General features: G+C 42.7%; 1 protein-coding gene across 1 annotated transcript; it reads right to left on the bottom strand.

Moving 5' to 3' along the window:
• Positions 1–14: 14 nt before the first annotated feature.
• gpr101 (G protein-coupled receptor 101) lies at positions 15–2,902 on the bottom strand. The gene is made up of 2 exons (XM_047802446.1): positions 2,221–2,902; positions 15–2,076 (listed from the first exon to the last, which is right to left on the bottom strand). Exon 2 carries the CDS (start codon positions 1,971–1,973, stop codon positions 696–698), a length of 1,278 nt encoding a protein of 425 aa, XP_047658402.1. The 5' UTR covers positions 1,974–2,076; positions 2,221–2,902; the 3' UTR covers positions 15–695.
• Positions 2,903–15,733: the final 12,831 nt, after the last annotated feature.

The raw sequence follows: 15,733 nt of genomic DNA, 5'->3' as shown, positions 1-15,733 counted from the left end.
TCTGCTTCTTTTGATGATCTGCCTTTTTTTTTTTTTTAATGAAAGTGTTTCTCCAGCCATGCATTTGAGGCACCACAACAAAATTTATGTCACGCTAATATTTAAACTTCAAGGCTTCTACCTGTCTCTGACAAATATTTGGACTCAAAATACGTATGTTTTGGTTGAACTTACAAATATTGCACATAGCATCACAAAATGGCATACATGTAAATCCCCACTATACCAAAAAGTAGTAAAAATATACTACATTTAACATACCTTTAACTTCATTATAGTTCACTATTAACAGGCCATTCAATATCAAATACTATATTAACTATTTCCTGCATCAAGAACATCAGAAAAGCATTTTTTAAATGTGCAACCACCAGTTGAAACGACGTAGGAGCTAATAGAGATAAATGAGTTTTTTTGTGTATTTCAGTTTTTGTTTTAGTTTTTTTTTTTTTCTCTTTTAAGAAACTGACAAATAATAACTACTAACCACTGTCAGTGTCTATAAAGGTTTTCAGTCACCTAAGCCATTTTAAAAGTCTAGCAGTATATCAGGGTTAGACTGATGAAACCTACTGGATTAGCAATCAGACATGTTTAAGACAAAGCTAGTCACCTGGACTAATTACTTTTGACTCTTTCATGCAAATTGATGTATTCGTTTTCCTCAAGAGGATTACAAACACAAAACATTCACATCACTTGGTGCTATGAAGAGTAAAATCCCTCTCAGGGCTCAAGCTAACAGACGTCGTCTCTTTGTGGCTCTCCTTAGACCTCCGGGCTATAGGTGAAGATGATGTTGTCCCTTCCTCCCAAGTCTGAAGGGAACATATGCGGATCATGTGGCTAGGGATATGCATCTGTGCTGACCGCCCATCTGTCACTGTGAAGCAGCTGTCCACAGCCGAAGCTCGCCCTGGACGGGTCTGTCCACATCGTGGCCCGCAAAGCAGCGCCAAGAACTCCTTGCGCACACTACGGTGCATATAGCCATAAATGTATGGGTGCAGACAGCACTGTAGGAAAAAGAGGACCAGTGCCATTGAGGCCAGCCATGGTGGCACAGCAGTGCGGGAACGTATGGAAATGGTGCTTAAAACACTGTATGGGCCCATACTGAACACATAGGAGGCCATGATGACAAAAACCACCCGTGCTGCCTTGCAGTGATAATGGAAGCGTCTGTGTCTGTTCCTGGCAGGATTTGTGGCTGAAAAGGAGCCTTCTTGTTGCTGTTGCTGCTGCCTGTGGGGACTGGAGCCTGAGTCTGGAGGGTGATTTGTCTGAACAGGGTGCACCAAAGCATTCTGCCGCCGGGCTGCTCTAAACACCATCCAGTAGCAGCCAAGCATGATGGCCACAGGCAGCCAGAAGGAAAGAGTAGCCACCAGCGCTGAGTATGAATGGCTGGAGGACCATACCATGGTGCAGGCATTGTGGTGTCGGTCAAAATCGATAGCTCCCCAGCCATAGAGAGGTGGGGTGCTCTGCAGCAAGCTCACCAGCCAGGTAAGCGCAATCAGGTTAGTGCCCAGGTGAGGCGTCATGCGTGTTGGATATGACAGTGGGTGGATAATGGCCAGGTAGCGATCCACTGACACGACAATAATAGTGTTTACACCAGTAAAAGCAAAAAGGTGCATAAGCACCACAAGGGCTTGACACAGATGGATGTCCAGTGGCCAGACCTCAGGTACAGTGGCAGCAATAACAAATGGCATGACAAGCACAGTTTGTAGCAGATCAGCTAGCAGCAGGTTGAGCACGAAGCGATTGGCCACATGCAGAAGCTGTGGCTTTCTTTGAAACACCAGCAGTACCACCACATTGCCAAAGAGAGACATGCACACAATAGCTGATATGGCCACCATCTTCACAGCACTGTTTGTCAACGATGGTGGCTGGAAGGCACCAGGGTCCCAGGGCACTGCACTCAAGCTATAATTCATGCTAGGATCCTGCATTGTGGGCATGGTGATGCTGATTAAGTGGGTGATGATGCATGTGGCAGCCTTTAACACCCCAGCAACATCATCTGACAAGCTGTACAAGGCTTTCCGCTGTATCAGTCTTCACCTAGGAGATTATATACAATGGAAGTGCACGGAATGTCTATATTCAACAGCATGACAGACCTTGTTATCACAGAATCAGCATTTATTCAGCTTTTTTTTTTTTTTTACAATGTACATTCAATATGGATAACCAAATCCGACTTACATTCTTAGATCAGATCTGTTAGAGCATAAATCACCAATGAATTCAGTGCCACAACATGACAGCTACTTGTTTCATATTCTCCTTAATATTTCTTCGACACAGCTTACTGACCTAATGGCACGTTGGTCAATCTGTGAGCCGTTTTTTTTTCCTTCACAGCGGTGATAAAACAGCTGGAAAGCACAGCTGTCAAAATCCCATTGTTAAGCCAAGCGCGGATTGTCTGGACACAAAGAAGCTGTCGCTCCGGTCGCAATCCAAATCTTTTAAAACCCCGTGGAATTATTAGTTTTCTACCTTGCCATTGTCACCCTCATAAGAAGAGATGGATCTTCTTTATCTGTAGTGCCATACCCAAGGCTGTGGTATGTTTTTAGTCGTGCGTCCTCCGTGGAGAGACCCATTGATGCTACGCTCTCATTTCAGTGATAATCAATGGCCGCGTTGTGCTTTTGCATGCAGCGCACGTCTCTGCTCATCATCGTCAGCGTTGCTTTCTCTCTCTCCTTCTCTTTTCTCCTTAATTCAGATCCGAATCAGATCGACGGTCATAACACACGTCGGTGAGCGATGATTGCTCCCTTGTAATGGGCTATAACATGCACCTGCGCTATATGCAGTTGCATAGCTGCTCTGGAGCATAAATAGACCTCAGATGCAAACATCATGGTCCTGAAAAAAAAAAAAAAAAAAGAAACAAATGTAAGGTGGAGATGAACTAACATACAAAATAATAAAAATAAATAATAATAATAATAAAAAAGCATGGACATGTTTTTCTTCTTTGTTCTTTAGATTTTTAGGTTGGAGTGAATAAATAAAAGTACCCCAGCACTTTATATAAACTAGCACTTTATATAAACATCATTTTATATAAATGATTATTCCATTTTTTTGAGCATAGCTTAAAGATTATATATACACACATAATATACAATTAGTTCTTCTTATTGTAAAGGTATATACTGTATTCAAGCAGTAATTATTTAATTTATCTTCAGCAACTGCTTTATCCTAGGAACACTGTTCTAAATGGGAATACACACGTTCACACCTAGGGGCAGTTTGACAGTTGTGGGAAACCCATGCAGAGTTGGGGAGAAGATACAGAACAAGCCAAACTCCACACAGACAGTAACCAGAGCCCAGGATCAAACCAGAGTGGTGTCTGCTGTACCTCTGCCAGCCGTAATTAGATTCTACAGTAATCTACTAAATGTATTAATCTTATAAGCAAGCCAGTAAACCAAATAGAATATATTTTAAAACTGTTCATATGTAGATTTATTTTCAATTACATTAAACTGTATGTTCAAATTCGAATGTAAATTTAAATTTATTTGTAAAGCGCTTTTAAGAGTGGACATTGTCCCAAAGCGGCTTTACAGAACATAAACCTAAAACAAAAGGTTAATATAAAGAGTAATATAATACAAAAATTCAAGATTAATATTAGACATATTTAAATGTGTTTGTATTTATCCCCAATGAGCAAGTCTGCGGTGACTCAGGCGACTGTGGTAAGGAAAAACTCCCTTGGATGGAAAGGAAGAAACCTTGAGAGGAGCCAGACTGAAAGGGGAACCCATCTTCATTTCAGTGTGAAAATATACAGTCTGACAGTCTGTCCTCAAAGACCATATGGAGTTGGCATCTCCTCTTAGTATGTTTGAATACTTCATGAAGAACAGTTCAACTGGAGCTGGTAAATCTCTAGATGCCTCGGGAACCTCACATGGTTGGCCTCATCTCAGTGAAGGTCTAAAATCTCCATGGCACGAAGACAGTCTGAGCTGGTACAATTTCTGTATGTCTCGGGATGGGTAGAAAGAGAGAAGCAGTGGAGAGGAATTAGCATACTGTAGCTGCTGTTCATAATATTAGCAAGCACTAGATGATAATGTGCATTTTGTCAGATGTATTAGCGCACAATATTATGGGATGTATTATGTGTATGCCTGACTAAAGAGATACATTTTTAATCTAGATTTAACATGCAAGTAGTCAGTTGCTTAACTGTTTAATTGTCCCAATTATGCTAATGAATAAATGAATGTGTATGTATCCCTGTAATGGACAACATATCCAAGGTATATTCCTGACTTGGATTTACAGCAGGGAATCACACAAAGCTATTGGTATCTTGGTTGTTGTACTGACTTTTATGTATTTTATTGAAAATGAGCGAATCATGATTTTTTTCTTGGTGTTGTACAAAGACCCTTGACAAAAAATCATATTTTGATAATGTGCTCAAGAACACTAAACAAGTTAACTAGCTAGCGCAAATTTTAAAATTATAATTTTAGAGAAAAATGTCATGGTCCGAAATAGACAAGAAAGTGGCGAGGCTTTATTTTAGAGTTGAGTAGAAGTAAACCAGTGAAGTTTAGAATTAACTGCAAGAAGGTCATTTTTATTAAACAACACTTGCACTCTTATTTAGTCATTTAAAATCAGTTCACTTTAGCTCACATGAATATAGCTAACTATTTACTTAGCTACATTGATAACCTTGATAAAAATCATAAATGTGTCTTTAACGTCCTGTCTGCTTTTAAGTCAAATATAACATCTTTTAGTGTGGTTGTGATGCCTGTGTATGTCTAAGCATTGCTACACACAAGAAACTCTGTCCTTAAATAGAAGCTAAAATGATTTATCAAATCTCCGATTGGCACAAGAAGGCGTGTCAACATGTTTCAGCTATTTCTCCTTTATATTTATTATAAAAATATAGATTGTATTTCACAACCATATGCTTCAGATTCCTTGGGCATGTCTAGGCTTGGTGTCTACCAGAATTAAGCTTGATGGACTCTGATTATCACATATCTGCTGTATTTACCTAGACAGTGACAGCAAAGAGAGGCATCCCGACAGTGGACAGTGGGTGGAGAGATCTTCTTAGGCAATTTAAGATTGTGATCTGTTATCTGATGAACTAAGTACAAGATAAACTATGACTAACTGCATAGAAAGATGTACAGAGTGATGAACGAGAAAGTAAACCTAAATGCATGAGAGTTGAAGTGAATATTACAGACTCACATGGGCAGTAAGAATAGGACTGTTAGGAGCTACTGAGACAGTTTTATGCCATACCATCAGAGGGTGCTGGCTGGCATTTCTTTACTGCTGGCTTTTCTGTTTGTTACTCCCCATATGAGTTGTGCTTTGCCCTTTCTATTGTTCTGCCTTCCTTCAATGTCACCTATTCCCAATTTACCCTAATGTTTTGCCCTATATATATATGACCTTTGTCAGTCATTGTTTTGTTTTTGCTCCATTCGGCCAGACGTGTTTCCAGGTTCCCATGGTTTTGTTAATTATATTGTATTTGTCCCGTGTTTGGTGTACGTCTCACTGAAGTTGATAATTAATGCCGTGCTTTATGTGATTCTGCATTTGTGGCTGATTCACTGTGTACTGGTGATTTAGATGACCGTAGAGATCAGGGTTTGATCCTCATATCAGTCTCAATATCAGACAGCTCTTTATTGAACTAATGCAGAGATAGAAGTGGATGAGCTGGAAAGAATCATGAGCCATGGTTTTATTATTTTTTATGTTGGAGTTTAAACCTCATTTGTATCTTATCCTCATACAGAGCAATGAAACAAATTTCCTTATTGGTGAAAATATAAGTTAACAATAAAACAAGCTCATTGAAATATAATAGCGAAACCATAGACCAAAATACTGTGTGAAAATCATTTTAACAGACACACAGACACACAGACACACACACACACACACACAGAAACAATGAAAACAGTCAAGCATAGATAACTTAAATCATTTATTCTAATGAGCTACTTAGCTACTCCTTAGCTTGACATTGACAGGTGCCATTTTAATGAGATAATGTTATTCATGTCACCTGTCAGAGGTTTTAATGTTATGGCTGATCTGTGCATAGCCTTTGTGTGTGTGTGAACAAACTCATGTGTAAATATATAATTACAGCTGCAGTTTAAGAACACAGGAAGAGGAAGTACTGTAAGAGTGGTAAGTGCATGTATTATATGAACAGGGTATTAGATGAGGATTACCTTAGAGAAATTGTTGTTTGCATAAAAAACATTCATTCATTAATTTTCTAACGCTTATCCGAACTACCTCGGGGAGCCTGTGCCTATCTCAGGCATCATCGGGTATCAAGGCAGGATGCACCCTGGACGGAGTGCCAACCCATCGCAGGGCACACACACATTCTCATTCACTCACACACTACGGACAATTTTCCAGAGATGCCAATCAACCTACCATGCATGTCTTTGGACAGGGGGAGGAATCCGGAGTACCCGGAGGAAACGAGGCTCGGGGAGAACATGCAAACTCCACACACACAAGGCAGAGGCGGGAATCGAACCTCAACCCTGGAGGTGTGAGGCAAACGTGCTAACCACTAAGCCACCATGCTCCCACATAAAATACAGTACAAGTAAAATAAAGTTGATTGTGTTCTGTTTAAACCAGTAAAACATTCTTTAAACATTTGTCTGTTAAGCATGTCTTTTCTATTTGATGTAGGTAAAGCAGTAAGGATAGATAGACATCAGAATTTTACTGGTAGTCAAAACATTACTGGTTAATAGTGTATATGGAAAGAGGAACATGATTTTTTCCCCTTTTACTGTTTAGTCCATTGTAAAGTATCAGCATTATTAAAGGAAACAAATTGATTAATGTTCCTGCAATTGACTGTGCCAGACTTGTGCTTTTAAAAGTGTAAATGTTTACAATCTTATTAAAAAATTTCAATTCTATTGATCACAATCATAGCTGATATGACATACAGTTAAATGCTTTTTACCAGTGGCTGTTTTTATTGGGAGAAATTATGGATGCATTGTACTGTATGCTGAGCTGGAGGAAGCAGAGAAACAGAAGGTGCAGGATTTAATCAAGAAGACAAGTCTTGGAGAAAAAGATAATTGATGTGGTCCCCAGGAACCTGCCAATGCTCAAGTTTCCCTACAGCATAAACACCAAGGAACAGTATTAATGTCTGTCTGCAGAACACAGACCTGAGAGGATGTGCCTGTGAATCCATATATGCACATGGGGGTGTGTCTGTAATGTCCAACAATAAATCTGATTTTCATGAAGACACTTTTTTTCCAGGCTGCTTTGTGATTTTCTGTTTCTTCTCAAATTTTGACACATCTCTATCACATTTTGAGCTTTTTGATTGGCTCACTGAACACACTGGATGTTGACTGGACTTTGCCCTTTGTTATGCAGAGTGTTGAATTGTTCATTAGGAGCTTGGACTTCATCATCAACAAGCAATGCCTGTAGAAGGCATATATTACGTTCGGAAACATCATTGTTGAGGTCAACTACTAAGCCATCTATTTTTTTCCTTTCCCAGTACATTGTGTTCACTTCCCACACTGTTAGGAGACACGTGTGTAGTGGGGTGTTTATTTCCTACACTGTATTTTGTATAGCTGCTGTATGAAACAACCTTCAACATATGGCCTAAAAGGGGGGATCAATCCCAGTTCCTTTATACTAACACGACATAGCTGTTCTGTTTCTATATATTTTATCATGCGTGTAATGCACATTGTTTGCTTTCCATATCTCCTCGTGCAGCTGATGACGGAAAATGGACGCCCCCGAGTGATACCACTACATGAAGTAATCCTCTGACGTGAAAGCCAACACAGATATCAGGAAAATGAGCAGCAAGATCCTCCTGCTGATTTTTACTCTGTCCAAGACCAAAGAGAAACAGGTGCAACAAAAGACAGGGAGTGGCTGGACAGAATGCTTACAAAGATTCATAATGGGTCTGACCACAGCATGAGTCACGGCATTTAGCAAACACCCTTATCCAAAGTGACTTAAAATGTATTATTTCTATTTATACAATTGAGGGTTAAGGGCCTTGCTCAGGGGCCCAGCAGTGACAGCTGGGTGGACCTGGGATTTGAACTCATGACCTAAAGTGTAGTAGTCCAACACTTTAACCACTAGGCTACAACATCACTTTCTTACACAGTCTTACAGAATGAGTATTTGTGTGCATCTAGAGAGCTTCCTAATAAAACAATAAAAAAAAAGTGCCAATACAATGGCATATAACAATATGATCCAGATTAGTGTAAATCTCCTACTGTGATAAAAGATGACAATTATTATGTAAAAAAAAAATCTGATATCTGTGAAACACACACAGTAACAACTCTTCTCTTCTCTTTCAGAATGCAGAAGGCCTTCTTTACCTGATATTAATGTTACTGGGTTTACATTTTTCCCCTCACCCTCTCATACAGTGTGTCATGACAAAGACGAGTGAGGATCCAATTGCAGTTAACCTTTTAATAAACAAAACATGACACAGGAACACAGACAGGTAGGCAGGACTAGGCAGAACACCGGGCTGACAGGAAACAGAAAAACATACATATAACGACTCGCGACAGGGAAGTGAACAAACAGTGTATATATATGTGACATGAACCAATCACCAAGCAGAGACAATCAGAGACAGAGACGACACACCTGAGGGAAAGATTGAGTACAATTAGTGTCCATGGTAACAAACAAGTTGGCGGGGCAAAACAATCAACAGCAGTGCAAGACAGCAGACAGAAACAGGGCAAACACAGAGAGGCTCATTACTGTAGAACATAGCAATGTTCTGTAGCTTTAAATCTGAGCAGACTAAGATCCTAAAGCTTGCTTATACGCATGTGCAGGTTGGTGCTGCGGTGTAAAAGTTTGGGTATTCTATATTGAACTCTTGCATGTCTCTTAGTAAAGATATTATTGTTAAAAAAAGATCTTTGCCTTGCCACTCGTCATTCAACATGGTGTCAGAAGTAGTCTGCACAGCATAGTGAAAGCAGCAAGGAAAAGCAACAAGCATCCACACAGTAAGCCGTCGCTCGTCATCGTATAATAAATCATGGCTGAAGGGTTTCGCAGACCTGATCCACTTGTATTTGATGGAAATGTCGCTGAAAATTGGCGTGTGTTTGAGCAGGAATTCAACATATTCATTGCTGCTGCACACTCTGAGAAAGAGCCTCGCACGAAAGCATTCATACTGCTCAATCTGGCCTTCTCGGAAGCCATCAAGCACGAGCGAACGTTCGTCTATACACCCGCTGCGTATGCAGGCGAGGGAGAAAACCGATGAATGATTACTCAGGCTGAATCATGCGAGGACCCGGAATGTCTAAAACGCAAGTTTCGCGAACTTTGCAGCCCACAAACAAACATAACGATGGAAAGACACAAATTTAATTCAAGAGGTCAAAAGTCAGGAGAAACAATCGAGGCATATGTAAGTGACCTACGACATAAAGCACAAAGTTGCAGGTTTGAAGATTTACAGGAAGAATTGATAAGAGATCGATTTGTGTGTGGTATACTTAACAATGGAATGAGAAAACTCCTGTTGCGTGACAATGAGCTAACGTTGACAAAAGCCATTGAAATATGCCAAATACATGAACTTAATGACCAGCACACTAAAATACTTGCTGGACCAAGGCACAACTTGACAAATGTGGACAGTGTTCAACAAACTGTAAAAAGAAAACTGTTTCGTACTCCAAAACACAGATTAGATAAGTTTGCCCCGCAACAGATTCATAATTGTAGCAATTGTGGAAGCAACCACCAGGCAAAACGGGAGAAATGTCCTGCATATGGCCAGCAATGTCACAGGTGCAACAAATGGAACCACTTCCAAAAATGCTGCAAATCAGTGAAAATTCAGCACACACGAAATCTAAAAAGACTGTAAATCAAATTGATGTTACCAAAGCTTCAAATAGCAGCGAAGACTCATTCTTTATAGATGGAGTTGCTGTAAATCATCAGGTAAAGCAAGGTACACAGATAAAGCAAGACGAAAACCTTCAGGTGTCAGGCCATGTGAAGCTTGTGGCGTATGGTGGAGAGGAGATCTAAACTGCTGGTTCAACCATGTTATCTTGCAACCTGAGTGACCAGACCTACTCTCTACAGTTTTATGTAGTTGAAAAAAATGTACAGCCATTGCTCGGACTGTCAGACTGTCTTCGGATGGGCCTTATTTCTCTCAATAATGCAGTCCACCAGGTCAAGGTAAAAGAAAACCCAAGTTTAATCCAGCAGCTTAATACAGAATTTGCAGATGTTTTCCGAGATGAAATCGGAAAGCTTCCCATAACGTACTGCATGAAACTGGACAAAGAAGCTCAACCTGCCGTCCGTCCAGCACGCAGACTTCCTGCTGCGATGCAACACAAGGTAAAAGCAGAGTTGGAAAGAATGGTTGCCATGGGTGTAATCACTCCTCTATCTGAGCCAACCGATCGGGTGTCATCTATGGTGGCGACTCACAAAAAAAACTCAGATGAAATTAGACTGTGCATTGACCCTAGGGACCTAAACAAGTTCCTAAAACGTCCGCATCACCCTATGCGCACAGTGGAGGAAGTGGCAGCGCAGATGCCAAACTCCACAGTATTCTCTGTGCTTGACGCAAAAAGCTCCTTTGGCAGATTTCGCTGGATCATAAGTCCTCCCTTCTGACTATGTTCAGTACTCCATTTGGAAGATTTTGATTTCTCAGGATGCCCTTAGGCATTAATTCAGCCAGTGAGGTCTTTCAGCGCGCTATGGAACAGATCTTTGCCGGCTACCCGTGCCCGGTCATAGTTGATATCATCGTGGCAGGTAACGGTGATCAGGAACAGGATGCAAACCTAAGGAAAGTGTTGGACCGTGCTCATGAAGTGAACCTGAGACTGAACCCTCAGAAATGCAAATTCCGCCTAAGTGAGGTGAGCTATGTCGGTCATGTTTTCACAAGCAAGGGACTACAACCCGACCCAGCAAAAACAAAGGCAATCTCAGAAATGCCGCCACCAGACAATGTTACTGCATTGCGGCGCTTCCTGGGTATGATCAATTACTTAGGAAAATTCATACCGAACCTTAGTGAACTGTCTGCCCCTCTGCGCGAGCTGACCTGTAAAAACACAGAGTGGTGTTGGTTTGAACAGCATCAGCATGCTTTTGAAGTTTTGAAGCACAGGATTTCTAGTCCACCTACCTTGAAATACTATGACGTCCTGAAACCTGTCACACTCACCTGTGATGCCTCCCAGTTCAGACTCGGAGCTGTGTGTCTCCAAGAAGGTGCTCCTGTCGCATACGCCTCACGTACTCTGACGCAAACAGAAGTATGTTACGCACAGATAGAAAAAGAACTTCTGGCTTTTGTATTTGCGTGCAAGAAATTTAATGACTACATATATGGTAAACAAATTCACATCGAAACAGACCACCAGCCACTGGTTACCATCCTTAAAAAGCCTATCTACACAGCTCCAGCTAGGCTGCAACGCATGATGCTAAGATTGCAGAAATACAACTTCACAATCACATACAAGAAAGGGAAACATATGTTCCTTGCCGACACGTTGTCACGTTCCCCCAGAGACTCACCAGACGAACACACCGATGACGGGGCTGACTTTGAAGTTATGTCAGTTCAACACATCTCGTCTTCCAGACTGAAAGAGTTGCAAACTCATACTGCACAGGATCCAGTCCTTCAATGTCTCTGCAGTATCATCAAGTCAGGATGGCCCTCTAGCCAATCAAAGCTGCCAGCAGAAATTCGTGAGTATTTTCCCTTTAGGGATGAGCTTACAGTTGATGAAGATGTACTCATGAAGTGACAGAGAACGGTTGTTCCAGAATCACTACGCAGTGAGTATATCACCATTATTCACAGAGGTCATCCAGGCCTTGATGCAACCAAACGCAGGGCACGGGGCATTGTATTCTGGCCTTCTTTGACCAAGGACATTGAAAAGGAGGTACTATCGTGCTTTAACTGTTACAGTATGAAACCCCATCAACAAAAAGAGCCTCTACACTTACATCACATCCCAGATCTCCCATAGTCAAGTGTGGCTACGGATATCTTTGAGTGGAATGGTCAACACTACCTCGCACTAGTTGACTCGTATTCGGGATGGTTTGAAATTGATCTGCTTTGTGACCTGTCCTCCAGTACAGTAATCACAAAACTCAAAAGGCACTTCTCTGTTCATGGGAGTCCGCACAATGGCTTTTCAGACAACGGTACCCAGTTTACAAGCCAACAGTTCAAAGACTTTGCTGCTGCTTGGGATTTTACACATCACTAGTAGCCCTGAATATCCACAAGCTAACGGACTAGCTGAGAGGGCAGTGCAGAGTGCAAAACATCTAATGGAGAAATCCAGGAGGGATGGCTCTGATGTGTTTCAAAACTTGCTCAACCTCAGAAATATTCCACGTGACCACACATTGGGTTCACCAGCTGAGAGATTAATGTCGAGACAGACACGCACATCTCTGCCAATCAGTAAGTCCATTCTGGTGCCAGCCTCAAAGAATAATGTTGCTGTCAAGAATCAAATCTCAAAAAAGAGACATTGTCAAAAGACATACTAAGTCCAGCAGACCCCTCCGACCACTCTTACAAGGAGAGGTAGTGAGACTCGCAACGTCCAAAGGCCATGACCGAATCGGACTCGTCAAACAGCTCTGTGATGAACCACGATCATATCTTGTGGAAGTTGAAGGAAGAGTATACAGACGAAACCGGAAACATATCCTTCCTGTCATGGAGCCACCAAATGTCGCTTCCCTTTGTTCAGATCCCCTCTGCTAAATCTAAGCACAAATTCCCCACTCCAAGTGAGGTCAAAGAACAACCTACCCCACAAGGAATTGAGAAGAAACCACTGAATGAACATTCAACGAAGGTTCTTTCTACAGCTCCATATGTGCCCAGAGCAGGTCGCATTTGCAAACCAAACCCAAAGTACTTGAATGAAAAAAAAGTAAATAGAGACAGAAAAGAAAGTTCTATAATTCAGTAACAAAATGTTTGATTTATTAATGTTATTATAACTGATGTTAAAATTTGAGTTAACTTCAATATAAGGAATTGTTCATTAAGCAATAACTATCAAAGTTAAAGAAGGAGGATGTAGAACATAGCAGTGTTCTGTAGCTTTAAATCTGAGCAGACTAAGATCCTAAAGCTTGCTTATACGCATGTGCAGTTTGGTGCTGCGGTGTAAAATTTTGGGTATTCTATGTTGAACTCTTGCATGTCTCTTAGTAAAGATATTGTTAAAAAAGATCTTTGCCTTGCCACTCGTCATTCAACATTACAGAACCCCCCCACGAGCGGCTTCCAGACGCTCCCAAGGCCACAGAAAACTGGTCCAGGAGGGTAGAGCAAAGGCGCCATAAGGGTGCGAGGGCAGGTGAGTTCGTGTTGTGGCGGAGCCGGCCGAGCAGGTAGCCAGGGCAGAGCCAGCAGAGCAGGTGGCCAGGGCAGAGCCGCAGGTGGAGCCAGATACCAGAGCAGGGCTGGAGACCAGGGCGGAGGCGCAGGCGGAGCCAGAGACCAGAGCAGGGCCGGAGACCAGGGTAGGGCTGCCGATGCACTCAGTGAGCTGGCCGTGATCGCAACCCATTGTGGTGCAGGGGGTGCTCTGAGCCTGTAACTAGGGACGGGAGAGAGAGAGACTGACCCAGCCGGGGAGACAAACCCAAGAGCAGGGAGGTTGGGCAGTTCCAACACAACCATGTTGGGCCAGGCAGAGAGTTCACCGTCATCTTGGACAGGGCAGAGAGTTCAGGATTACCCCTTTTGGGCAGGGCAGAGAGTCTATGGAGCTTGGGTGTAACCATGTTGACTGAGTTACCCGACTTCGTCATTTCGGTCGACCCGGCTGGTTCAGCTTCTTCCGTCAACCCGGCTGGTTCCGTCGATTCTGTCGACTCGGCTGGTTCCGTCGACCCGGTCGGTTCGGCTGGTTCCGTCCACCCGGTCGGTTCGGCTGGTTCCGTCCACCCGGTCGGTTCGGCTGGTTCCGTCCACCCGGTCGGTTCGGCTGGTTCCGTCGACCCGGTCGGTTCGGCTGGTTCCGTCGACCCGGTCGGTCCGGCCGGTTCCGTTGACTCGGTTGGCCCATCTGGTTTCGTCGACCAGGTCGGATCGGCTTGGGAGGCAGACGGCTTAGGGATGCCGGCCGCCCGAACCGACATCATCGGAGTATCCACCAGGTTGGAGATCAGCCGGTTCGCAAGGGCCTCAGCAGAGCTTGCCTGTATGGTAGCCATGTGAACCGGCTCGGTCACAGGTGTGCACGGGTCTGGGCTTGATGGAGGCACTCCTAGGGCATTCGGGCATCCGCGGCTGGTTTGGCTCCGTAACCCACGGATCCCAATGCTTGCTGGCCCCCCCCCAAAAAATATTTAAGGCCGGCTTCCGTCTCTCCACTGCCCATGGTTAACGAGGACCCGCCCAGGAGCAACGAAATCTGACAACGACCCCATTTCTCGGCCAGCCGGCATTAAATAGCGTAAAACATTCTCCAGTCCATGCCTGAAGATGTCTTTAAGAGCTTTCTCTCCAAAGTTTACCTGGTTACACAGGTGGACGAACATCTCAGCATACTCCTTGATGGGAGAATCTTCCTCACACAGGCAAAATAGGATTTCTGCTGGATCCATTTGTGGCGAGTCGTTCTGTCACGGTTAGACAAAGACGAGTGAGGATCCAATTGCAGTTAACCTTTTAATAAACAAAACTCGACACAGGAACACAGACAGGTAGGCAGGACTAGACAGGTAGGCAGGACTAGACAGGTAGGCAGGACTAGGCAGAAGATCGGGCTGACAGGAAACAGAAAAACATACATATCCATATAACGACTCACAACAGGGAAGTGAACAAACAGTGTATATATATGTGACCTGAACCAATCACCAAGCAGAGACAATGAGAGACAGAGATGACACACCTGAGGGAAAGATTGAGTACAATTAGTGTCCATGGTAACAAACAAGTGGGTGGGGCAAAACAATCAACAGCAGGGCAAGACAGCAGACAGAAACAGGGCAAACACAGAGAGGCTCATTACACAGTGTAGTTGCCAAGCACCAAAATTAGTTGGCAAGTGTCAAATCTTGTAGCTTTTGAGGCTTAGTCTTGATCTGCAGAAGGGACTATGGGAAGATTTTTATGATATTTTTACTTAGAATTTTTATTTTTTTGCAAAAGGATGAGTAAAGGGTAGTTTAATTAGGCTGTAATGTAGTTACGGTTTATAGCATTTTGCAGACATCCTTATACAGAGTGACTTACATCATATAGCCGTGCAGTTGAGGGCTAAGGCTCTTGCTCAGATGTCCAGCGGCGGCAGCTTTTCACAGCCTGAAATTATTTTGAATACTTAATCACTTAGCTACCACATTCCTCATAAAGAGGCAGTGAGTGTGTGCATTAACAAACACTGTGTAACAAGTGTTACATCAGCTGCATTTGGCAGTTACCCTTATATGTAGTGACTTATATTTTATCTCAATTTATACAACTGAGCAACTGAAGGTTAAGGGCCTTGCTCAGCAGTGTTGTATAAAGTACTAGAAAGCAATACTTGAGTAAAAGTACAAGTATCGTACTAGAAAAAGAATTGGTAGAAGT

The sequence above is a fragment of the Tachysurus fulvidraco genome, chromosome 17 (assembly GCF_022655615.1).
Source record: "Tachysurus fulvidraco isolate hzauxx_2018 chromosome 17, HZAU_PFXX_2.0, whole genome shotgun sequence".
NCBI classification, from domain to species: Eukaryota; Metazoa; Chordata; class Actinopteri; order Siluriformes; family Bagridae; genus Tachysurus; species Tachysurus fulvidraco.
This window is presented reverse-complemented; position numbering and strand designations above follow the sequence as displayed.